The sequence below is a fragment of the Syngnathus acus genome, chromosome 19, assembly GCF_901709675.1.
Source record: "Syngnathus acus chromosome 19, fSynAcu1.2, whole genome shotgun sequence".
Taxonomy (NCBI): Eukaryota; Metazoa; Chordata; class Actinopteri; order Syngnathiformes; family Syngnathidae; genus Syngnathus; species Syngnathus acus.
In genome coordinates this window covers 7,371,731-7,395,304 of record NC_051103.1, presented here as the reverse complement: position 1 = coordinate 7,395,304, position 23,574 = coordinate 7,371,731, and the positions used below count along the sequence as shown (strand labels likewise).

General features: G+C 42.1%; 1 protein-coding gene across 1 annotated transcript in view; it reads left to right on the top strand.

Moving 5' to 3' along the window:
* The first annotated feature begins 349 nt into the window (after nucleotides 1-349).
* ryr2a (ryanodine receptor 2a (cardiac)) overlaps nucleotides 350-23,574 on the top strand; it is a 31,251-nt gene continuing 8,026 nt past the window's right edge. Inside the window, 88 exon segments of the mRNA XM_037278557.1 lie at nucleotides 350-497; nucleotides 2,456-2,575; nucleotides 2,678-2,782; nucleotides 2,896-2,970; nucleotides 3,058-3,136; nucleotides 3,270-3,382; nucleotides 3,550-3,649; nucleotides 3,986-4,082; nucleotides 4,327-4,401; nucleotides 4,529-4,682; nucleotides 4,742-4,906; nucleotides 5,059-5,180; nucleotides 5,305-5,488; nucleotides 5,558-5,693; nucleotides 5,762-5,857; nucleotides 6,184-6,302; nucleotides 6,398-6,531; nucleotides 6,627-6,868; nucleotides 6,938-7,130; nucleotides 7,214-7,418; nucleotides 7,555-7,659; nucleotides 7,746-7,849; nucleotides 8,119-8,202; nucleotides 8,275-8,434; nucleotides 8,626-8,773; nucleotides 8,860-8,960; nucleotides 9,035-9,139; nucleotides 9,289-9,463; nucleotides 9,534-9,742; nucleotides 9,808-9,984; nucleotides 10,049-10,188; nucleotides 10,274-10,388; nucleotides 10,459-10,619; nucleotides 10,760-10,916; nucleotides 10,993-11,079; nucleotides 11,182-11,313; nucleotides 11,384-11,478; nucleotides 11,546-11,721; nucleotides 11,801-12,432; nucleotides 12,510-12,710; nucleotides 12,821-12,926; nucleotides 13,011-13,154; nucleotides 13,225-13,352; nucleotides 13,426-13,571; nucleotides 13,663-13,777; nucleotides 13,844-13,976; nucleotides 14,036-14,139; nucleotides 14,207-14,342; nucleotides 14,449-14,635; nucleotides 14,891-14,999; nucleotides 15,069-15,189; nucleotides 15,250-15,419; nucleotides 15,514-15,734; nucleotides 15,841-15,931; nucleotides 16,014-16,154; nucleotides 16,236-16,399; nucleotides 16,621-16,699; nucleotides 16,771-16,860; nucleotides 17,026-17,163; nucleotides 17,288-17,365; nucleotides 17,450-17,525; nucleotides 17,670-17,793; nucleotides 18,045-18,160; nucleotides 18,233-18,300; nucleotides 18,371-18,492; nucleotides 18,710-18,759; nucleotides 19,304-19,364; nucleotides 19,461-19,699; nucleotides 19,777-19,821; nucleotides 19,824-19,857; nucleotides 20,022-20,152; nucleotides 20,229-20,356; nucleotides 20,434-20,623; nucleotides 20,763-20,845; nucleotides 20,910-21,067; nucleotides 21,129-21,216; nucleotides 21,295-21,387; nucleotides 21,504-21,674; nucleotides 21,752-21,811; nucleotides 21,955-22,089; nucleotides 22,296-22,408; nucleotides 22,494-22,590; nucleotides 22,748-22,854; nucleotides 22,923-22,974; nucleotides 23,043-23,093; nucleotides 23,156-23,255; nucleotides 23,334-23,413; nucleotides 23,498-23,574. Coding sequence (XP_037134452.1) covers nucleotides 453-497; nucleotides 2,456-2,575; nucleotides 2,678-2,782; nucleotides 2,896-2,970; nucleotides 3,058-3,136; nucleotides 3,270-3,382; nucleotides 3,550-3,649; nucleotides 3,986-4,082; nucleotides 4,327-4,401; nucleotides 4,529-4,682; nucleotides 4,742-4,906; nucleotides 5,059-5,180; nucleotides 5,305-5,488; nucleotides 5,558-5,693; nucleotides 5,762-5,857; nucleotides 6,184-6,302; nucleotides 6,398-6,531; nucleotides 6,627-6,868; nucleotides 6,938-7,130; nucleotides 7,214-7,418; nucleotides 7,555-7,659; nucleotides 7,746-7,849; nucleotides 8,119-8,202; nucleotides 8,275-8,434; nucleotides 8,626-8,773; nucleotides 8,860-8,960; nucleotides 9,035-9,139; nucleotides 9,289-9,463; nucleotides 9,534-9,742; nucleotides 9,808-9,984; nucleotides 10,049-10,188; nucleotides 10,274-10,388; nucleotides 10,459-10,619; nucleotides 10,760-10,916; nucleotides 10,993-11,079; nucleotides 11,182-11,313; nucleotides 11,384-11,478; nucleotides 11,546-11,721; nucleotides 11,801-12,432; nucleotides 12,510-12,710; nucleotides 12,821-12,926; nucleotides 13,011-13,154; nucleotides 13,225-13,352; nucleotides 13,426-13,571; nucleotides 13,663-13,777; nucleotides 13,844-13,976; nucleotides 14,036-14,139; nucleotides 14,207-14,342; nucleotides 14,449-14,635; nucleotides 14,891-14,999; nucleotides 15,069-15,189; nucleotides 15,250-15,419; nucleotides 15,514-15,734; nucleotides 15,841-15,931; nucleotides 16,014-16,154; nucleotides 16,236-16,399; nucleotides 16,621-16,699; nucleotides 16,771-16,860; nucleotides 17,026-17,163; nucleotides 17,288-17,365; nucleotides 17,450-17,525; nucleotides 17,670-17,793; nucleotides 18,045-18,160; nucleotides 18,233-18,300; nucleotides 18,371-18,492; nucleotides 18,710-18,759; nucleotides 19,304-19,364; nucleotides 19,461-19,699; nucleotides 19,777-19,821; nucleotides 19,824-19,857; nucleotides 20,022-20,152; nucleotides 20,229-20,356; nucleotides 20,434-20,623; nucleotides 20,763-20,845; nucleotides 20,910-21,067; nucleotides 21,129-21,216; nucleotides 21,295-21,387; nucleotides 21,504-21,674; nucleotides 21,752-21,811; nucleotides 21,955-22,089; nucleotides 22,296-22,408; nucleotides 22,494-22,590; nucleotides 22,748-22,854; nucleotides 22,923-22,974; nucleotides 23,043-23,093; nucleotides 23,156-23,255; nucleotides 23,334-23,413; nucleotides 23,498-23,574 — 11,273 coding nt within the window. The 5' untranslated portion in view covers nucleotides 350-452.

The window sequence follows — 23,574 nt, the reverse complement described above, 5'->3', positions numbered from 1 at the left end:
CTGTGCAGCTCTAACCTGACAAGAGCTGGAGTTTTTCACTGTATCAATCTGGGATCGCTCTACTGTAATATGCTCGGGAAACTGTTGTGACAACTTTTGCAGCCTACCAAACTTTTGTTTGCACCTAACTTGGCAATGGAAATTAACAGCAGCATTCGTCTAATGATGCGTTTCTCGTTTTTGTCGCAGCCACATTTCCCGCACCCAAAATTGATTATTGCTTTTCGGGACAAGATGGATTCTCCTGTTTTTGCAAACTCCCAAATACCGCGAGAATTGAGTTTGCAGGCAAGGAAGGATAGTGCAGCACCTCCCTCCGTGTGCGCGCACACTAATGAGGCGAGTCCCATCGCTTTGGCTGCGTGACGCTTTCGGAGACGTACAGGCGCGCGCGTGCACCCCCCCCCTAACAACTTCCCACAAGCTGCGGCAAGCTCGAGTGAGAGCAAACCATGGCTGACGGAGAAGGCGAGGATGAAATTCAGTTTCTGCGAACTGTAAGTCGTTTTGATGCTGGAAAGAATGTAGAGCTGCGCGTGAGACTTGGATGGTGGGCGTGTGCGTGCGTGCGTGCATGCATGCGTGCGGTAAAGGACAGCCAGTTTACCGCATTAAGGATGACAGCTTGCACCGACACAAATGGGTTGTCAGCGAGGATGGGTGGCGACAAGTGATGGAACGCGATGGGGGAATTTGTCAGCAATGCGCATCGTCATGACAGGATTAAGGGCTCGTGTGCTGGGTGGATTGGGGAGCGCAGTGCGGTACAGAGCGTCAACATAAAGCCCGCTGCTGCAGTCCGTTACTCGGCTGCGACTCAAGCAATTCACCTATAGTGCTGCTGTTTGCAGTCGTGAGAAAGTTCCATCGAGATAAATCAATGCAAATGGGGGGAAATCACGACCTCCACCTTTTTAGAGAGAGCATATGAATATTGATTGAATAGTTTGGGCTGCAGGATGTAGTAGTTTACCACCACCTGAGAATATTGATTGAATAGTTTGGTGTAAAAACGACCAGAGCAATTGTGTTCATTTACAATTCAGTACAGGAAACATAACTATCCCCAGCACGCCCATAATTCAGATATTGGGCATATTTAAATAAAATAGATAAAAATATAGATCAAATATTACTGACTATTTACAATATGCAGTTATTCTTAGCTATTATATAAATAATATTTAACTTAAATACAAATAATACAAAACAATACTCCTGTTGAAGCAGACAACACAACAAATCAACAGTTCAGATGAATCACAAACGTAATTGTAATATAATCAGAAATGATAATAATCAGATTGATATGGCACTTTACTGTAACACAACACTCAAAGCGCTTTCAGTGGATCAATTATTCATAAGCATCACATTCAAACATTCGCATCCAGTACTGGTAAACTAATATAGTAAATAAGGTTAGACACATTTTCTCACAGAAAAATATATTGTGCTGAGGTCAGAAGTTTTTATCACGCAATCATGCAGAGTAACACAAATGAAGTCGAACAGTAAATCAGGAGTTGACGGGATTAAATAAAGGCCTTAGCAGTATAGCAATCTCTGAGAATTTCATTTGTTGTATTCACATATCCAAATATTTTGAATGTTTTGATTTATGCTGCTTGTCCTTGTGTCTGTGCTGTGCTATTTTATGACAGATGTGTGTGTGTGTGTGTGTGTTTGTGTACAGCTGGCCCTGTAGCCTAATGTCCTTCTAAGGTGATTCAGGGCGACAATTGTGATTCCTACTCAGGACAACTCGCACACGCTTACAATTTACGAGGGCAGCAGAATAAGAAGTCATGTGCGATTCAATTCTTTCAAGGCTATTCCTTACAAATTCCAAAAAGTCACGAAATGTGGATGAGCTGGAAACAACTGTTGAAATGTGAGGGATGTGTGTTGTGCTCACTAGCATCAGCCTCGCTGTGTGTGTGTTTGTGTGTGTGTGTTGCCCGCAGTCATTGATGGTGTCTTACCATTGCAGTGATTTTCACTTCCTTAAGCTAGTGGTGATCTTGTGGGCTGCAGGAATTGACAGTGTGGTTTGTTCTGGCCGATTTCTCATGTCACTAAAATCAAATTGCAAGGAATGACTTTTTTTTTAATACTCATTTTGTGATTTATTGTAAATAAAATGAACTAGTGTCGCTTGAATAATGTCTTTCCACTTGAGCGATTTTGTGTTTGGCTATTAAGTGAGAGTCCACTCCCATCTCTGCTCTGATTACATCATCACAGATGCAACCCATCCTCCACACTCACTCGCTCACTCTCACTTTTCCAAATCCTCATCCACTGACCGGCCCACGAGCAATTTCTGTTTCAAATCCCGAAGGCCATGCAAAGACAAATTGCGCAATTGTCTTTTAAAAAAATAGAGAAGTTGCTCGGAATCTCTTTCAAATATTTGAACAGTTTGTTTATGTGTGTGTGTGTGTGTACTTAGAACGATGAGGTGGTCCTACAGTGTTCGGCCACAATACATAAGGAGCAACAGAAACTCTGCCTTGCTGCTGAAGGCTTCGGAAACAGGCTGTGTTTCCTTGAATCCATCTCAAACTCCAAGGTACTGATTGGACCTTTGCGCAAATGTCAAGTTTGCCATGAAAAAGTAGGCGTAAGAAGAGTATGGAGCTAACGTTTCTTGATTTTGCTGTTGTTGTTGCAGAATGTTCCTCCAGATCTGTCAATCTGTACTTTTGTCTTGGAGCAGTCACTGTCAGTTCGAGCTCTTCAGGAGATGCTGGCTAGTACTGAAGAGAAGACTGGGGGAGTGAGTTGGAAAAAAATGGCCGAGTAGTAGTTGGCGACGCATAAGTTTTATGATATTTTATAATATATGATGTTTGTGCAAGCTGTTCTTTTCCTATCATTTTATTTTCCTAGACAATCCAAGGGGCTGGTCATCGCACTTCGTTATACGGCCACGCGATACTTCTACGACACTCGTACAGTGGAATGGTCTGTACGCTACTAGAACTCGTTTTGTTCTTTAAAGTTTCAGATGAAGTCCTATATTGATCGGCTGTGTTGTGTTTTTCTGCACAGTACTTGTGTTGTCTATCCACCTCGCGATCATCCACAGATAAATTAGCTTTTGATGTGGGGCTGCAGGAGGACACCACAGGTATTTATGGAACATCTCAAATGAAGTTCTATATATAAATCTTTTTGCAGCTATAAATATCTTTTGCAATGACATCACAGTGTATGATATTGAGCAAAGTCTTTTGTGAGTCAGGTTTGAACCTTCTGTTCAGGTGAGGCATGCTGGTGGACCATTCATCCAGCATCAAAGCAACGTTCTGAGGGAGAGAAGGTTAGAGTGGGGGATGATCTCATCCTTGTCAGCATCTCATCGGAGAGATATCTGGTAATTTCTGTTATTGCTTTGTGCAGGTTCATACTTTCTTCTTTAGGTTTACTATTTGAAACCATTCTTTTAGTCAGCCAGGCAAGATTTTTGGGCTACTTCCTGGATAAAAAGAACAATTTAAAACAATATCTGTTAGTATTTTAATGCTGTTTGTTTTCCTATAGCATCTATCCTATGGCAACCAGTGTCAAAATGTAGACGCCGCTTTCCAGCAGACGCTCTGGAGCATTACTCCAATCTGTTCCGGTAGTGAAGTGGCACAAGGTACACGAATATATCTCCATTAATCTTTGTTCTATTATACAAGATCCAATGAATCATATCTTTTTTTATTTGGGTCAGAGCACAAGGCAATACCAGATGGCTTTTCATCTTGGCTCACTGTGGTTTTTAGTGTTGCAAATTTATTTGTTGAAGACTATTCAAAAGTATTGGCAAATGTCTGTGGGACCGTTTGCGACCTTGAACAAACTTAACCAAAACAAATTTGAATACTAAAATATTAAAATGTCCGGAGGCACCACATAGAGACCTCCCAGAGGGATCTTGATATTTCTCTGATGTCACATCCTTCATTTTTTTAATTTAATCTTTCTGCAGGTTTCTTGATAGGAGGGGATGTCTTGCGCCTCCTTCATGGTCACATGGATGAGTGTTTAACCGTTCCATCAGAAGACCACGGGGAGGAGCAGAAGAGGTAATATGCGTATACATATGTACTGTAAGAAATTTTCTTCCCACAATTAGTCGTTATCCTCAAGGAAAATCTATTCTTTTTTATTTTTAACGCAATTGAAAGATTATTATTTATATGAACTGTTTTTTATTAAAAATGTGACAGAATAATGATATAAAGGAGTCTTGATCATTTCAATTGCACAATGTATGCCATCGGGACTAATGTGTTATTATTCTACTTTTTTATTCTTGTTCTGATTTAGAACGGTGCATTATGAGGGCGGAGCAGTGTCCAGCCATGCCAGGTCGCTGTGGAGGCTGGAGACACTGCGAGTTCTGTAAGTATTTCAAATGTGTAAAGACATCAAATCAAATCAAATATACATCACAATTCAAACAAGCATATGAGGAATTTTGCCAACCTCTATACTGCTTTGGGATATGTTCATTTGTTTTTGCGTCCAGGTGGAGTGGTAGTCATATTCGCTGGGGTCAGCCGTTCAGACTGAGACATGTGACAAGTGGGCGCTATCTAAGTCTGACGGAGAAATCATTACTACTAATGGAAAAAGACAAGGCCGATGCCAAGTCAACAGCCTTTTGTTTCCGATCTTCCAAGGTATGGATTGTACTTTCTTTGCCTTTTAATCTTCAATTGGCAAGTGTTGTCTCTGTTAGGAAAAGGTTGAGCTTGGTGTCAAAAAGGAAGTGGACGGAATGGGGACCCCTGATATTAAGTACGGTGACTCCGTGTGTTACATTCAACATGTTGACACCGGTCTGTGGCTCACGTACCAGACTGCTGATGCCAAATCTGCACGCATTGGTGACATTCAAAGAAAGGTAACATCATATGTTATGGTAAAAAAAAATAAAAAAAATTCTAATTCATGGTCACCAACTTTTTTTGTTTTGTATGCTTTTGTAGCAGTCAGTGTTTTTCTGACGGTTATTATTATGTACGTATGTTATGATGATATTTTGCTTCCGTTTAGGCCCTCATGCACCATGAGGGTCACATGGACGACGGGCTGACATTGTCTCGTTCACAACACGAAGAAAGTCACACTGCCAGAGTCATCCGCAGTACTGTCTTCTTATTCAACCTGTTCATCAGGTGCCTGCCCAATTGCACTTGAACCTTTAACATGTATCATCGAAAGAAATTTATAAATGGAGTTTCCCCCAATTTGGATTGGCCAAGCCGTGACACGCAATTTCTTTGTTCTTGTCATTCCCAGGAGTCTCGATACATTAAGAGCAAAAGGAAAGAGCGCAAGTTTCGATATCCCAATTGACTCAATCGGCCTGAGTCTTCAGGATCTGATTGGCTACTTCCAGCCACCTGATGATCACCTGGACCATGAAGACAAGCAGAATCTTCTTCGAGCTTTGAAAAACAGGCAGAACCTCTTTCAAGAAGAGGTGAACCAAATCAATGCTTTGTTACATTGGATTGAATTTGCTGGCTAAATGAGCATTTTGCGTCTGCAGGGAATGATCTCCCTGGTCTTGGAGTGTATCGATCGACTCCACGCCTATAGCAGTGCGGCCCATTTCACAGAAGCTGCTGGAAAGGAGGCAGGAGAGGCCTGGAGCTCCAGCCTTAACTCTCTCTACCAACTACTTGGTATAACACAGCGCGCGTTTACACGAATGGCACGGCACGTCTCACGAGAACTCTTCTTTCCTTTCTAGCTGCACTTATCAGGGGTAACAGAAAGAACTGCGCTCAGTTTTCCGGTTCCTTAGACTGGCTCGTCAGCAGGCTGGAGAGACTGGAGGCCTCCTCTGGTACGTCAGACTTTGATAGGAATATTAGCATATAGATTCATGGTGCAATAATACGTGCCACCCAATGTTCTCTCTGTGGGATATTTCTGGGCTATGAAGCGTCATCTAAAAAGTGATGAGAGTCGCACACGCACAAGTTGAAGCAAAAGTAAACAACTTCATACTGCACATGCAGGAGTGTGGAAAGACAATAGCACCCTGGCGCCAGAGTGCCTGCCTATATTTGGACGTGCAACTCAGAGCTATTATTCATTCTCATCATAATACGTTCCACATATTTTTCATGTACAGTTTTGAATGAGAAATAATCACTCCTTTCCATTCAGGCATACTTGAGGTCCTTCATTGTGTCCTGGTGGAGAGTCCCGAAGCACTGAATCTTATCAAAGAGGGACATATCAAATCCATCATTTCTCTTCTGGATAAACATGGACGCAATCACAAGGTGTTTGTTGAAATGAAAACAACCTGCATTCATTTTAGTAAATGTGTGTATCACTTGATATTTACTTTTGGCTCTCTTTTCTGTATGCTGTTTAGGTTCTCGACGTGTTGTGTTCACTTTGCGTGTGTCACGGTGTGGCTGTCCGCTCAAACCAGCACTTGATCTGTGACAATTTACTCCCCGGAAGAGACTTGTTACTTCAGACACGCCTGATCGATTACGTAAGCAGGTAGAAAGACAATAAACAGTATAATAAGTACAGTACGCATGGTTTCAGTGTCTCCCACCTGATTTCGTGACATCATTCTTTTTTTCTTCTCTCAGCATGTGCCCTAATATCTTCCTGGGTGTCAGTGAAGGCTCCGCGCAGTACAAGAAGTGGTACTATGAGCTGATCGTAGACCAAGCGCTACCGTTTGTCACCGCTGAGGCGTCTCACCTCAGAGTGGGCTGGGCCAACACCGACGGTTATATGCCGTGCCCCAGCGGCGGGGAGGTTTGGGGCGGCAATGGAGTGGGCGATGATCTCTACTCCTTTGGTTTTGATGGCCTCCATCTTTGGACAGGTACAACATAACACCGTGTGTATGACTTCATGTACACTAGTCATACATGGAATTGAACCTTTTGCGCAGGTTGTATCGCAAAGAGTGTTAACTCGCCCAATCAGCACCTTCTGAAAGCAGATGATGTGGTGAGCTGCTGCTTGGACCTCAGCGTGCCCAGTATCTCCTTCAGGATCAACGGCCAACCAGTTCAGGGCATGTTTGAGAACTTCAACTCTGATGGGCTTTTTTTCCCGGTGGCCAGCTTCTCTGCTGGAGTTAAGTCAGTGCAAATCAATCCTAATCATCCATACAAAGGTGACCTTGACCTGCTCACCTGTTCCTCGGCGTCTTGTCTTTGTATAGGCTTCGTTTCCTTCTCGGGGGTCGACACGGAGAGTTTAAGTTCCTCCCTCCTCCAGGTTACGCTCCTTGCTTTGAGGCTGTGTTGCCCAGAGAAAAACTGAAACTGGAGCCCAGTCAACACCAGACTGCAGCCAGAGACCTTCTGGGGCCCACTATCACAATGAGCCAGGCAGCATTCACACCGATGCCTGTGAACACCAGTCAGGTAAAGATGGACATTTTATTTTTGGATGAATAAACAAAAATTCCGTCCGTCCGTCCGTCACCGATGGGACAGAATGCCCACCTCTGTAGTTGAAGTCCAACTGTTCTTTTTTGTGTGTGTCTCTCTCTCTCTGTAGATTGTTTTGCCATTTCACTTAGAGAAGATCAAGGAGAAACTTGCAGAAAACATCCATGAGCTGTGGGTGATGAACAAGATTGAAATTGGCTGGACTTATGGTGTCGTGAGTATCGAGAATCCTTATAACGCTCTCTCCACTTGAAAGAATCCGACTGACTAAACTCTTGACCTATTTGATTCCCATTTCAGGTACGAGATGACACCAAACGGCAACACCCATGCCTGGTGGAGTTTTCGAAATTACCGGAACAGGAACGAAGTTACAACTTACAGATGTCTGTGGAAACTCTGAAGTAAAGTATTGCTGCATCATTAAAGACACAGTCGAATCATTTTTGGAACGGTGTTTTTTTTCCCACTGAAAATTGACCTACAGTATTTCCTCCCATTTTCAGCAAGTAAAAAATCATAATTGTGTTGTTCTCCTAAGTCCAAAACTATGTCAACAGTGTGAACAGACCCCAATATTCACAAGACTAAGGATTTTGTGTGTGTTTGTGTGCACGTTTTGTACGCATGATGTTTGTGTGTTCGCCTGTGTGCATGTGTGTCTGTGTCTCAGAACTCTTCTTGCTTTGGGGTGCCATGTTGGTCTTGCAGATGAACATGCTGTGGAGAAAGTCAAAAGTTTAAAACTGTCTTCAAGGTGAGTTACCTTTCCTGTAAATGTTACACTGACTAGGAAGGTGTACTGAATTTTTAATTTTTATCTCTCCAGCTATGAGTTGTCTAGTGGTTACAAACCTGCTCCCCTGGACCTCTGTCACATCAAATTGACCTCCGCTCAGGAAGCCATGGTGGACAAATTGGCTGAAAATGCACACAACGTCTGGGCCAGAGACCGCATCCGTCAGGGTTGGACCTATGGCATTCAACAGGTAATGAATTTTCTCCATTTGGGTCAGACCATCAATAGTAGCCCAGCCTGAAATATCCAGTCCAAGTCGTGGATATGTTTATTTTATTTTATTTTATTTTATTTTATTTTATTTTATTTTATTTTATTTTATTTTATTTTATTTTATTTTATTTTATTGATTTGACCTACTTTTCTCGTTTTTCCTGTCAGGATGTGAAGAGTCGGCGAAATCCTCGTCTGGTGCCCTACGGTCTCTTGGATGAGAGAACCAAGAAGTCAAACAAAGACAGTTTGAGAGAAGCTGTCAGAACTCTGCTTGGCTATGGATACAACTTGGAAGCTCCTGACCAGGACCACAGTAAAATACTTGACCATCACTCTATCCACAACATTTGATGCTGTAGCTTAATAACTCCTCTGTCCCCCCCCCCTTTACTTTCCTAGCTCTCTTTGACCATAGCAATATGTCTGCTGAAAGGTTCCGGATTTTCAGAGCTGAACGATCCTATTGCGTGAATGCCGGAAAATGGTACTTTGAGCTTGAGGTAAATAAGCGAAAAACAGCCTTTGACGTTTGTATTTCGAAGAATGTTGGTGCTGATAACGACATTTGTCTCAGGTATTGACTGCTGGAGAGATGAGGGTTGGCTGGGCAAGACCAGGATGTCTGCCAGATCTCGAATTGGGTTCAGATGAACAGGCCTTTGTCTTTGATGGATTCAAGGTAGCTGCATTTATAATCGCTTTGAAATCCTGTGTTGCAGATTTTATCGGTCACATTAATGGTGGCTTTTCAGTCTTGCTTGTCCCTCCCTCCAAGTGGTCCAAGGATAAGCAGTCAAATGGATTTTGATGGAATGAATTGTTTTGCAGGTTCAACGCTGGCATCAGGGCAATGAGCACTTTGGACGCGCCTGGCAGGCAGGTGATGTTGTTGGCTGTATGGTGGACTTGAATGAACACACCATGATGTTCACCCTTAATGGAGAAATACTGCTCGATGACTCTGGATCGGAACTGGCTTTCAAAGACTTTGACGTTGGTGAAGGTGGGTCACGCTTTTTTTTTTGCTTCTTCTTTCACGCCATGGTATACTCATCGTTTCTTTCTTTCCTCAGGTTTCATCCCAGTGTGCAGTTTGGGTGTATGCCAGGCTGGGAGGATTGACTTTGGTAAACATGTCAGCACCCTGAAATACTTCACCATATGTGGTCTGCAGGAAGGCTATGAACCCTTTGCTGTCAACATGAACCGTGATGTCACTCTATGGCTCAGTAAAAGGCTACCCCAGTTTGTACCTATACCACCTGACCACCAACATATCGAGGTAAAGGGTCTTACAAGGCTGTGGATGTGAACTGGAAAATGGAATTCTTTTTTTCTCTCTTTAAGGTGACAAGAATGGATGGAACAGTGGATTCTTGTCCTTGTCTGAAGGTCACACAAAAGTCATTTAGTTCACAGAACAGCAACACGGATATTACCTTCTACAGACTGAGCATGCCCATTGAATGCGCCGAATCCTTCTCCAAACCTCCGTCGTCCTCTGACCTCTTGTCTCTTAAGACAGTAAGATGAAAAATATTTTAACAAATGTTGCTTGGAAATACGTCTGACACACAGTTGTGTTTAGGATCTGGAAGACTTTGAAAGGGATTTTGAGGTCCTTGTGAAAACACCTCATGGCCACAATGGTCCAAGTGGTCCAGACAGAGGTGAATTCAACAACCACAAAGATTACCACCAAGAGAAAACCTCCAAACTCAAACCAAGGTGAAGAAGCCATTCCTTCATCTTTCCAAAGTCACATCACATATATATATCAAATGACAATTGAACATTTTTCGTTTCCCAGCAGGTTTTTGTTAAAGAAGAATAAAGCAGACAACCTTTATCGCACCCCTCCCTGTCTATCAGAAGACGTGATGGTTGATGACAGGAATGAATACGAAGTACTCATGCAAGCATCGACTGTAAGACCAGAAAACATATAAGAACCTGCAAGACTGTGTCTTACATACAAGTCCTTCTCTCTTCCAATAGCACTCGTATTCCGTAAGGATCTTCCCTGGCCAGGAGCCCAGCAATGTGTGGGTGGGCTGGGTCACCTCTGACTTCCATCAGTATGAACCTGGCTTTGGGTTGGACAAGGTCCAAACTGTAACCGTGACTTTGGGAGATGAGAAAGGCAAAGTTCATGAGAGGTGAGTCAAGTTATATTCGCTCAGTGTTTTTTTTTTTCTTTGAGCATCACGTAGGTATAACAACATTTAACGCTAGAAGGTTTTCACGACCAAAAGGCTCCGTGGTTTGAAGAATATTCTCAATGCTGTCCATCTTGCAGTATAAAACGCAGTAATTGTTACATGGTGTGGGCTGGAGAGAGCAGCAGTCCTGAAGGAAGGAATAACAACGGTTTAGAGATTGGATGTTTGCTTGACACGGCAAACGGACTGCTCTCCTTTACCGCTAACGGCAAAGAGCTCAGCACATACTACCAGGTTTGTATCTCAGATGGAAGGTAATCCAAGCATGAATCAAGGAATTCGGATTAATCCCAATTTTTTTTGATCTCAGTTGGAGCCCAGTACCAAACTCTTCCCAGCCGTCTTTGCCAAGGCTACCAGTCCCAATGTGTTCCAGTTTGAACTGGGGCAAATGAAGGTGCCTGGACAAAATACTTTTATTTTTTATGAATGATAGGATCAAAATAAAAGACTTTGTTGTCTGTAATGTGATATTTACATGCTATTTCTATCCCATTAGAATGTGATGCCTCTGTCGGCTGGTTTATTTAAAAGTGAGAGGAAGAACTCGGTCCCTCAATGTCCTCCAAGGCTGCATGTCCAATTTCTCACACCTGTATTATGGAGTCGTGTTCCCAACGACTATCCCAAGGTAACGCTGGCTGCATCTCTTTTTATCTGGTATGCATTGAAAAGTGTTTGTGTGCATGTTCTCGCCACAGGTGTCAGTATCCCGAGCGAACGACCGACACGGCTGGCTGGTCCAATGCAATGAACCGTTACAGTTTTTCTCTCTGCACATCCCTGAAGAGAACAGGTGGAATGCACACTTTGGCTTCTCTTGTGTTCTTGAATATCTCATTCAATCTACGCGTGTCATTCAGGTCACTGGATGTCTTGGAGCTGACGGAGAGGAGAGATTTATTAAAGTTTCACTACCATACCCTCCGATTGTATTCTGCAATCTGTGCGTTGGGGAACAACCGGGTCGCTCATGCACTTTGCTCCCATGTGGATGAGGCGCAGCTTCTGCATGCCATCGAGAGTCAATATATGCCAGGTGAATGCCAGCCACTATTCAGTGTTTGCTTTCATGACGACTCAATACGGAAAATGAAAGAAACATTTGATATTTTCAGGTTTGCTTCGTGCAGGCTACTACGACCTCTTGATCGACATCCACCTGAGCAATTACGCAACTGCTCGTCTTATGATGAACAACGAGTACATTGTTCCGATGACCGGCGAAACCAAGAGTATCACCCTTTTTCCCAACGAGGAAAAAAAACACGGCGTGCCTGGCATCGGGCTCAGCACTTCCCTGAGACCAAGGATGCAATTTACATCCCCGAGTTTTGTCAGTGGTTCCGGATCGTCACAATTTACAGCTAATTTCAACAACGGCGCAATGGATTCTTGCCAGTACAGCCCCGAATTCCCCTTGGACGTATTAAAAAGCAAAACTGTTGAGATGCTGACTGAGGCAGTATGTGAGGGAAACATGCATGTCAGAGATCCCATCGGAGGCAGCACTGAATTTCTCTTTGTGCCGCTCATTAAGCTTTTTTACACCATGCTCATCATGGGTGTTTTCCAAAACGGAGATCTGAAGAAAATCCTGCGACTGATCGAGCCGTCTGTGTTCTCCGAGAAATTTGAGGAGGAAATGCAGAAGAAGTTGGGAAATGAGGAAGGAAAAGAAGATGAAGGGCAAAGCATACCCAAGGAGGGATTGTTGCAAATGAAACTACCAGAACCTGTCAAACTTCAGGTAAAAAAATAAATGGAAAGGCAAACAAAGATGAATAATAGCACATATGGAATGCACTTTTTTTGTGTGTGCCCTAGATGTGCCACGTTCTTCAGTACCTGTGCGACTGCCAGGTGCGTCATCGTATCGAAGCAGTCGTCGCCTTTTCTGACGATTTCGTAGCCTGTCTCCAAGAAAACCAGCGCTTTCGCTACAATGAAGTCATGCTGGCGCTCAACATGTCTGCTGCTCTCACCGCCAAAAAGACCAAGGAGTTCCGTTCGCCACCTCAGGAGCAGGTTAGCAGCTATTTAGTGCTGGCAGAACATTTTCATCGCACACCTTAAAGTGACTGAAATGATTTTGGAAGTAAAACTGGATTGAGTTTAAAATATATCTCTTTGTGCAGATCAACATGTTGCTGAACTTTAAGAAGGAGATGCAAGAGTGCCCCTGTCCCCAATATATCCGAGAACAGCTGCTGGACTTCCATGAGGACCTCATGAAACACTGTGGTAAAATGATTTCAAATATAAAGTTCTTCTCTCTTCCATCTAATTCATCAATCTGCCTGATATTGTCATCTGCGTATCCCTCAGGAATCGAAATCATCGAAGACAGCTCTTTAGACGGAGACAGTAATTTCAACTTTCGAGGTCGACTGATGTCCTTGGTGGAAAAAGTGTCTTACCTGAAGAACAAGATTGTCAACCCGCCAAAGGAAAACACCGATCGAAAACCCAGTAAGATTTCCTGTCGTGTTAAATGAAGAAAATGCTCCATGTAAGATTGTCTCCATTTCTGTGTCTGCAGGTACTTTACAGCAGTTGATTTCAGAGACCATGGTCCGCTGGGCTCAGGAATCTGTTATCGAGGATCCAGAGCTTGTCAGAGCCATGTTTGTCCTGTTGCACCGACAGTATGATGGCATTGGAGGACAGGTTCTGCTTGGAATTTAGTGTATTCTAAAAAAAAATGAACGAAAATATAAATGTGTTTGTCTTCTCTGTCTAGGTTCGGGCTCTCCCCAAGACTTACACAATCAACTCTGTATCAATCGAGGACACCATCAACCTGCTCGCTGCTCTTGGCCAGATAAGATCGTTGCTGAGTGTAAGAATGGGAAGAGAAGAAGAGAAGCTGATGATAAGGGGACTGGGGTGAGCAAATGTTCCTCTTCTAAAAAGAATCACTTCAAAATTGATGCGGTGCTGTCAACCTATTGGATAATAATCATGGTTTTTTTTGCAGTGATATTATGAACAATAAAGTGTTCTACCAGCATCCTAACTTGATGAGAGCGTTGGGGATGCATGAGACCGTCATGGAGGTCATGGTGAATGTACTCAGTGGAGGAGTTTCAAAGGTACAAAGATCCAAGATGTTCTCCTTTCAAGAAATGCAATCGCAATATTTGTTTTTGTTTTTACAGGAAATCACCTTTCCTAAAATGGTGGCCAACTGTTGTCGTTTTCTTTGTTACTTCTGTCGAATCAGCCGTCAAAACCAGAAAGCCATGTTTGATCATCTCAGCTACTTGCTGGAGAACAGCAGTGTTGGCCTTGGTGAGTCAGGGATTGTTTGTAGTAGTTGTCGATGCTATTTGTACTGTTTGTATTTTCAGCATCTCCATCCATGCGAGGAGCCACCCCTCTTGATGTGGCTGCTGCATCAGTGATGGACAACAATGAGTTGGCACTTGCTTTGAGAGAGCCAGATTTGGAGAAGGTGACGTTTTATCATGTGTTGAGGGGAAATTCTGACCTCATTTACTTTGTCCAATTTGTTTTCTCAGGTGGTTCAGTATCTCGCTGGCTGTGGGCTGCAGAGCTGCACCATGCTGGTGTGTAAAGGATATCCCGACATTGGCTGGAACCCTGTGGAAGGAGAACGCTACCTTGACTTTTTGCGTTTTGCTGTATTTTGCAATGGTAAACATTTCACAAATAAATAGATTCTTTGTCGTCATCAATCGAATATTGTTCTTGTAAAAGTGGTGTTTGGCGTTCAGGTTGACTTCTTTCTCCTCTGTGATAGGTGAAAGTGTGGAAGAGAACGCTAACGTTGTGGTGAGACTTCTTATCCGCCGACCGGAATGTTTTGGCCCAGCGCTTCGGGGAGAAGGTGGTGATGGATTGTTGGCCACAATGGAAGAAGCAATTAAGATTTCCCTTGATCCTTTACGAGATGGTCCTTCCTTGGCATCAGAAAGCAGCAATATTCCGTAAGGCAATGGACAAAATATAAGAGATGATTCAGTAGGAATTTGGAACTCTAATCACAAAAGTGTCATTAATCAGGTCAATTTTAATTAAAAAAAAAAGTAAAACAATTAATCATCACTTTATTTTTCTTTTGATTTTTTTTAATTGATTTTCTTACATCAGGTTTTGGTGTGACTCCACTAATAGATGCTGATGTTAAAAAAACAGAATAAATAATAAATATTATTCATTTGTCTGTGTACGTGTTGATATAGTAATGACCGGCGACAGGAAGAAGACGATACCATCCACTTGGGGAATGCCATCATGACCTTCTATGCAGCTCTGATTGACCTGCTGGGACGTTGTGGTCCAGAGATGCATGTGAGTCCACGCAAGCACACCAACAAATGTATGGTAGCCTAATCTATCATTTGAATTCCTTTCCATCAGTTGATACATGCTGGTAAAGGCGAAGCGATTCGCATCAGAGCTATTTTAAGGTCTCTCATTCCCATCGAAGATCTTGTGGGGGTCATCTGCATCCCGTTCTCTATGCCAAGCCTGGGAAAGGGTAAGTTGATGGTGTCAAAATCAACATCATCTATTATTATAACAGAGTGACACTGCCTAGATGGGGTGGTGTTGGAGCCAGACATGTCAGCTGGCTTCTGTCCGGATCATAAAGCGGCCATGGTGTTGTTTTTGGACCGGGTCTATGGTGTACAAGACCAGAATTTCCTCCTTCATCTGCTGGAAGTTGGCTTCTTACCAGACCTCAGAGCTGCAGCTTCATTGGACACTGTTAGTTTGGCTCTTTTTGTTGTGTGTTGTGTAAGAGTTCATTTTCATTTCTTTTAATATGGTTTTAATATTTGTCTGTTTCTCTTTGTGTTAGGCAGCTCTAAGTGCCACAGATATGGCTCTTGCCCTCAACCGGTATCTCTGCACAGCGGTATTGCCACTACTGACCAAATGCGCACCGCTGTTTGCGGGGACGGAGCCATTTGCGTCACTCATCGATTCCCTCCTTCATACGGTTTACCGTCTATCCAAAGGCTGCTGCCTTACCAAAGCTCAGAGAGATTCCATTGAAGATTGCCTTCTAGCAGTTTGTGGGTAAGAGCATGTTTTACAATTCCAAAACAGCACAGGAAATCATTTGACACGTAGACCTAATTGCATATAAAGTGGCCATGTTCAGCCCTTTCATTTTTCTCTGCAGTAAACTAAGGCCTTCAATGATGCAACATCTCCTGAGGAGGCTCGTGTTTGACATTCCCTTGCTGAATGAACATACCAAGATGCCTTTGAAGGTCCGACACAACAATTGATCATATTCATGGCTGGATGAGTGGGAAGGAGGATTTGATGAATATTATTTTTGACTTTCAACAGCTTTTGACCAATCACTATGAGCGTTGTTGGAAGTACTACTGCCTGACTGCAGGCTGGGGCAGTTTTGGTGTTGCATCTGATGAAGAACTTCACCTTTCCAGGAAATTATTCTGGGGAATATTTGACGCTCTCTCTCATAAAGTAAGCATCATCGGAGGCTAACGATGGACATGACTCAAATGAGCAAGTCATTTAAAATATATGTTTGTCTTTCTTTGTTAGCCATATGACCAGGAGCTGTTTAAGATTGCGTTGTCATGCCTTAGCGCAGTGGGAGGAGCTCTTCCTCCAGATTATATGGAGTCCAATTACATGGCCATGATGGACAAACAATCATCTCTGGACTCCGAAGGAAACTTCACTCCACAACCTGCAGACACTGCCAAGTATACATTTTGGATTTCTTTTCATAGTTTTCAATGATTTTCCATATTCTTAACATTGTAGAGCTTTCTCCAAATTGTTTTATAACATTTTCAGGCTGTGTGTTGAAAATAATTACATTCGAATAAATGAATAGACACCAGACCTAAAAATGAAATGTAATGGAACTGTGTAGCTTTATCCAACAATACCCTAATTCTCACTTTTGTTTTGTCTTTTATAGTGTAACAGTACCAGAAAATTTGGACATTTTCATAGCCAGATACGCAGAACATAACCATGAGAAGTGGTGTTTCGAAAAGGTATAAATAACATATCAAATTCATTTAAAAAAATATGTATATATTTTGACTTTTTTGTTTTTGTTTTTCAGTTATCCAGTGGCTGGTCATACGGGGAAAATGCATGTGAAATATCCAGGAGCCACAATTTATTAAAGCCATTTAAAGCACTCTCTGATAAGGTAATATACATGTGCCTTAGTGTTTTTTTTTTTCTTGTGACATTCTAAAGAGTTGTTGCGCAACGACATTAGAGCGCAAACATTCAATACATACTGTGTAGCGCGAGATACTGGATGTAAATATGTTTGAAGGTCCAATTACTGTTGTTTGTTGATTTCATTTAGGATAAAGAGTTCTACTGTTTGCCAATCAGAGAGTGTCTAAAGACCATGCTTTCTTGGGGATGGAGCATCAACAGGATACGAGAAAGTGACAGTGCCAACCTCCATAACAAATCTCGGAGGATATCGCTGGCCAGCCAGGTATACTTTTTCATATCAGCACATCATACACGCCAGGATTATCTGATTGTGAGTGGCTGTCTATTTGTGCCCTACATCAAATCAATCAAAGTTGTTATAATTATAAAATCATTCTGTTTCCCAGCCGTCCTTGGAAGGAGCTCAGAGTTTCAATCCCAGACCCACTGATATGAGCAATGTTACATTGTCCAGGGACACACAGGTAGTGAATATATTTCACAGAAAGCATTCTAAATTTGAATAAGTGGTCATATGCAATATAACAGACACATTTTGTGTTTTGCAGTCAATGGCAGAGCTGCTCGCTGAGAACTATCACAACATCTGGGCCAAGAAAAAGAAAATCGAGCTTGAAGCCAAAGGTGTGCTATGGAAAATACAAAAAGACATTTGAACAACAAAATGTGATCATCAAACTAAAGCAAAACTAACCCAAGTCAGATGCATTGGGCTTTTGCTTCTTGGGACAAAATAAAAATGGTTCTTTTGTTGTTTATGTATGCCAGGTGGAGGAACTCACCCCTTATTGGTTCCCTTCGATACACTGACTGCCAAAGAGAAATTAAAAGACAGACAAAAAGCACAGGATATCCTCAAGTTCCTCCAGATCAATGGTTACACTGTATCAAGGTAGGAAATGTATTTATTGCCACCCGTCCCGTTTTTCCCAGAATTGTTCTTTCGTTTTAACAACTGTTTTGTATCGGGATGCAATTCTTCCCATTTTTTTAGGGAAAATGCCAAAACCTTATTTAACTCAAGTAAAAATAAATATGAATGAATTTAGAAATACCTCCGATCTTTTACTCGATTGGCCTCATTTGATCTTTTTGCAGAAATTCATGAATATCTGTATGGAGACTTTTGTTGATTGTTTGCAGAGGTGTGAAGTCGCAGGAGTTGGACTCGCCGGCCACAGAGAAACGATTTGCTTACACTTTCCTTTTGCAACTCATCAAAAACGTCGACCAGGCCCACGAGCACATGATGAAGTTCGGTGAGACCCTTTGATTTTGATTTCACAAACGTGCAGACGAGTGAATCCATATTTGTCTTCGATCATCTCTAGACATAACGAGAACAAGACAAAAGGGAGTAAAGAGTCCTCAGGAACAACAGATGAAGTTCTTTGGAAAGGTCAGAACTCAGAAGCATGTCCCAGGATTTGTTTGTTACATTTCTACTAATTGTCCAACTTCCCCCATAGGTTGTCTTGCCATTGGTGGATCAATACTTCAAAAACCATCGGATGTACTTCCTATCTACATCCATCCATCCCATAAGCAGTGGTGGGCATGCCTCCAACAAGGAGAAAGAGATGGTAACAAGGTGATTGTGACAAATAATTCCCGGGAGAGATACGAGCGACGGGATTCGCCAAACTAGACATTGTCTGTATGTCGGAAATAGCGATTGTTTGTCGTAGGGATTGGTTTCTCATTCTCCTTGGTCTTTTTTTCCTCTTGGGTGTCTCATCATAACTGTTTTTTCATTTTTTTTCTCCTCCCCTTCCTGCCTCTTCCTCCTCATTTGATTTTGTTTCTAGTCTTTTCTGCAAACTGGGAGTACTTGTCAGAAATAGGATATCCTTATTTGGTAAGAATGGTTTATGGCTTCTGCTTGCACTTCTGATCACAAGCTCAAACTCCCATCAAACCCCCACGCCTCTTCCTTTTCCCAAAAAGCCAGCACGAAATTCCAATTTGCATGATTCAAGGATAGTTTCATTAAGGAATGTGGAATTCTTAATTACAATTTCATATAGCAAGTTGATAGATGATGGAAGGATAGATGATGGAAGGATAGATGATGGAAGGATGGACGGGCCAGCCAAGAACCTGCTTTAAAAATCATACGTGCATACAGAGTTTTTTGTAATACTTCGATAAGTCGAATGAACTTGTATTTGCACCTTATTATTTCCCATTTCCTTTAAAAGATATCATTGTTAAGCTTGATGCCCTGCTGTGAAATATATATTTTTATATTTCATGAAAGGCACATGATGTATTTGAAGGAAGACATCACTCCCACCACGCTGCTCTCCTCAACAGCTTCTATTTCTTTTTTGTCATCCGTGGCCATCATCGCAAAGTCTTTAACATCTTTCCTGATTTTTTTTTTTTTTTTTTTACGTTAGGTAATAATGCCACATCCATAGTAAACTGTTTGCAGATATTGGGACAAAGTCTGGATGCCAGGTAATGCTGTTATATTTTATATATAATAATATTAAAAAAAAAAAATCTTTGTAAATACAATTGGTGACTAACTTTGTCCATGTTATTGCGTATTAGAACGGTGATGAAGACAGGCTTGGATTCAGTCAAGACGGCACTTCAGTCCTACTTCGACAGTGCGGCAGAAGCTTTGGAGAAGACTCAAGAGAACTTAAAGCTTGGTCAATTTACTCACAGCAAAGAACAGCCCAGAGGCGTCCCTCAAATCATCAACTATACCACCTTTGGCCTGCTTCCCATCTTGTCTTCCTTGTTTGAACACATTGGAAAGAATCATTTTGGAGAAGATCTAATATGTGCGTATATACACACATTTGTTTTATTGATATACTTTGTCGATGGGTCACACATTAGGAATCATTTTTGTATTTAGTGGATGAGGTCCAGGTTTCCTGCTACCGAATCCTCAACAGTCTCTACTTTCTGGAACCAATGAAAGCATATTTGTAGAGAGGTATGTATATCATAATAACTTCATCCATAGGCCCATTAAATCCATAATACTGAGATTACTAGATTTAAAGCACTCACTAACTACTCTTGTTGGACGACTACTAATAAAAGAGTGATGCAGACATTTGAGGGTCACGATCTTCCATTTGTCCCTGTCTTCTCCAGACATCGGCCGGCATTAGGAAAATGTTTGGCTGCTTTCTCAGCAGCCTTCCCAGTCGCCTTCCTCGAACCTCACGTTGACCATTTCAACAACTTCTCAATCTACAACAACAAAAGACCTAAAGACAGAAATGGTAGTCGACTGACTTTGTTTGTTATTCTACTACTGTCTTTGTGGTTGAATTGACTCTTTTTCTCGTTTTATTCGAGATCACGGTCTGCCGGGCCAGGTCATAGACATTTGTCCAATGATTCCAAATTTGGAGAAGTTACTGGAAGAAATCATTGAGGTGGCAGAGTCTGGAATTAAATATACTCAAATGCCTCATGTCATGGAGGTATGTCATGAAATGGAGTTTTAACCTTTATTGAGATCTGCTCTGGAGCTACAATGAGCTTGTTTGTATTTACGCAGGTAGTTTTACCAGTTTTGTGCAGCTACATGTCTCACTGGTGGGAAGACGGACCAGAGAACAACCCAGATCAAGCCGACAGCTGTTGTACATCTGTGACTCTGAACCATATGAATATATTACTCGGAAACATCTGAAGATCATCTACAACAATTAGGGATCGACGAGGGGGCTGGATGAAAAGACTTGCTGGTAAAATCATTTCTTGTAAAGTACAATTTGAATGTTTTCTTGAATATTTCATATTCTGTTTAGAAACCCGAAGCAATTGTGAAATGGATATGAATTGAAATGACACATCAGGATTGAGCTTGATTTTTCTCCTTCGTAGTGTTTTCTCAACCAATCATCAGCAAGGCCAAATCGCAGTTGCTCAAGACGCACTTTCTGCCTCTGATGAAGAAACTCCGAAAAGTGAGTTGTGCTTTGGTGAAAGTAAAGAAGCTCTTTTTCATATCATTGTTTGAATGGTATGCAGAAAGCAGCCGTCGTACTCACGGATGAGGAGCAAAGCAAGGCAGAGGGGAGGGGTGAGATCTCAGAAACCGAGCTTCTCATCATGGACCAATTCTCAGTTCTCGTCAGAGACATCTACGCTTTTTATCCTCTTCTCATACGATTTGTCGACTACAACAGGTAGTGTAGGGTTAGTTGGTTCTTCTGAAAGATGCAATTACATTTGGTAATATACTGACAGGGCCACGTGGTTGAAGGAGTCCAATCCAGAAGCAGAAGTGTTATTCCACATGGTGGCTGAAGTTTTCATCTTCTGGGCCAAGTCTCACGTAAGGCAGTGAAAACGTCCGGGGTATGCGAACCCTCGGTCGTCCTTTCAAAGAGAAAATGATTTTTCCCAAATACAGAACTTCAAGAGAGAAGAACAGAATTTTGTGGTTCAGAATGAAATCAACAATATGTCTTTCCTCATCTCAGATTCCAACTCGAAGATGTCAAAGGTATGATATATTCAGTTTCCTAAATAAGTCATTTAGCAGACGCTGATTTGTGCTTATCATTTATTGACGTATGAAAAATATCATTTGATGGTTTTTGTCCCGAAACTCTGCTATAGGGAATCGTTTCATACCAGGAGAGAAAGAAGTTGAGGAGAAAGGGAGAGCGATATTCAATGCAGACCAGTCTGATTGTGGCAGCTCTCAAGCGACTACTGCCTGTCGGACTTAACGTTTGTGTTCCTGGTGAACAAGAGCTCATTGCTCTCGCCAAGAACCGATTCTCACAGGTAAAATTCAAAATTAGACAAGGCTTGGATTTTGCGTTTTGTTTTTGTCATTTGAAAGACATTTGATCTTTTTCCAGAAAGATACTGAGGATGAAGTGCGTCAAGTCGTTCGAAACAACCTCCATCTCCAAGGAAAGGTAAACGTCCTTCACAGTAAGTTAGGTTTGTTAAATCATGATAACAGAGGCTCGCCTACAATCTCGTATCTTTTTTGCGCTCCGTATTTTTATCGATGTACTTTGAGAGTGACTTCTTTAAATTTGTTTGTGTGTGTTTAAAGTTACAGGACCCCGCGACTCGCTGGCAAAGAGCCCTGTACAGAGACATTCTCAATCACTCTGATAACACCTTTGACCCCGAGAAGAATGTGGACAGAGTGCTGGACATGGCTCATGTCCTCTTCCACCTCGACCAGGTTACAGTTAAAGTTCTCGCTTGCAGTTGGTGATTATTTATTCGAGAAATATATGATGGCTAATACAGTTCCAAGATCTTCATGGTTGTCAGTATTGGGTGGTTCTCAGAAAGTGTGGTCCAGGGGTGTGACACAAGAGCCCAAAAAGGAACAGTACTATAGCGTTTCCATTTTTAAAGCCACTCTGAGTGTGATTGTCCTTTCAGGTTGAGCATCCTCAGCGCAGTAAAAAGGCCGTGTGGCATAAATTACTGTCGAAACAGAGAAAGAGAGCTGTCGTTGCTTGCTTTAGGATGGCTCCTCTCTACAATCTGCCCAGGTAGGTTATTCGCACACCAGTGCACACAGTCATGGACATTGTGTACACAATCTTGGTTTGATTGACATGATCTCCTCCAATCTAGGCATCGGGCTGTCAACTTGTTTCTTCAGGGCTATGAGAAATCCTGGATTGAAGCGGAAGAACATTTCTTTGAGGATAAACTCATCGAGGATCTTGCTGTAAGTTTTCACACCAAAGCATTCGGGATTTAGCTCATTTTGTCTCCTGCGTATAAATAATAAATCATTTTGGATGGACTTTTTTCTCTAGCAGGGTTGATGATTGCAAATGATGTACGTATTGTTTTAACATGAAGGTACTGAAAATGTGCTTCAGAAATCAGGTGAACAAGAGCCATTTGAAGAGGTGGAGGGAATGAAACGCTTTGACCCGCTACACCAGCTCATCCAGCTTTTCAGTCGAACGGCCCTTACAGAGAAGTGGTGGGTTGCCTGTCTGGAACGATTTTTTTTGAACCGTATCAGAATCAATGAAGTGTTGATTGTTTTAGTAAACTGGATGAAGATCATCTCTACATGGCTTACGCAGATATCATGGCCAAGGTACCTTCCAAATATTTCTTTTAAATCTGGTTTATTACACTAACGTTTTTTTTCCCCATTGCCCTCAGAGCTGCCATGATGAAGAAGATGAAGATGGGGAGGAAGTGAAAAGTTTTGAAGTAGGTTTTCTGCATTTGGATTGTTTCTCCTAGCCATGTCACATCCCTATTTTCATGAATAGGAGAAGGAGATGGAAAAGCAGAGGCTGTTATACCAGCAGGAAAGGCTGCATGATCGCGGAGCTGCTGAAATGGTACTTCAGACCATTAGTGCCAGTAAAGGTATTGCTTTTTTTTCCCCATACGTGTTTGTCTTTAAGATGTAATGGTATAAGAATCTTTTGGATTCCTTTGAACCAGGTGAGATGGGTCCCATGGTTGCCTCAACTCTAAAACTGGGCATTGCAATTCTCAATGGAGGAAACTCCACTGTACAACTGGTACTATCTATATCGTTGATGTCATTATTGTCCTCCAGCCCATGTCTAAATTCCACTCAATACAATTGTCTGATGTTTGGACAGAAAATGCTGGATTATCTGAAGAACAGAAAGGACGTGGGCTTCTTTCAGAGTCTTGCTGGACTCATGCAGTTGTGCAG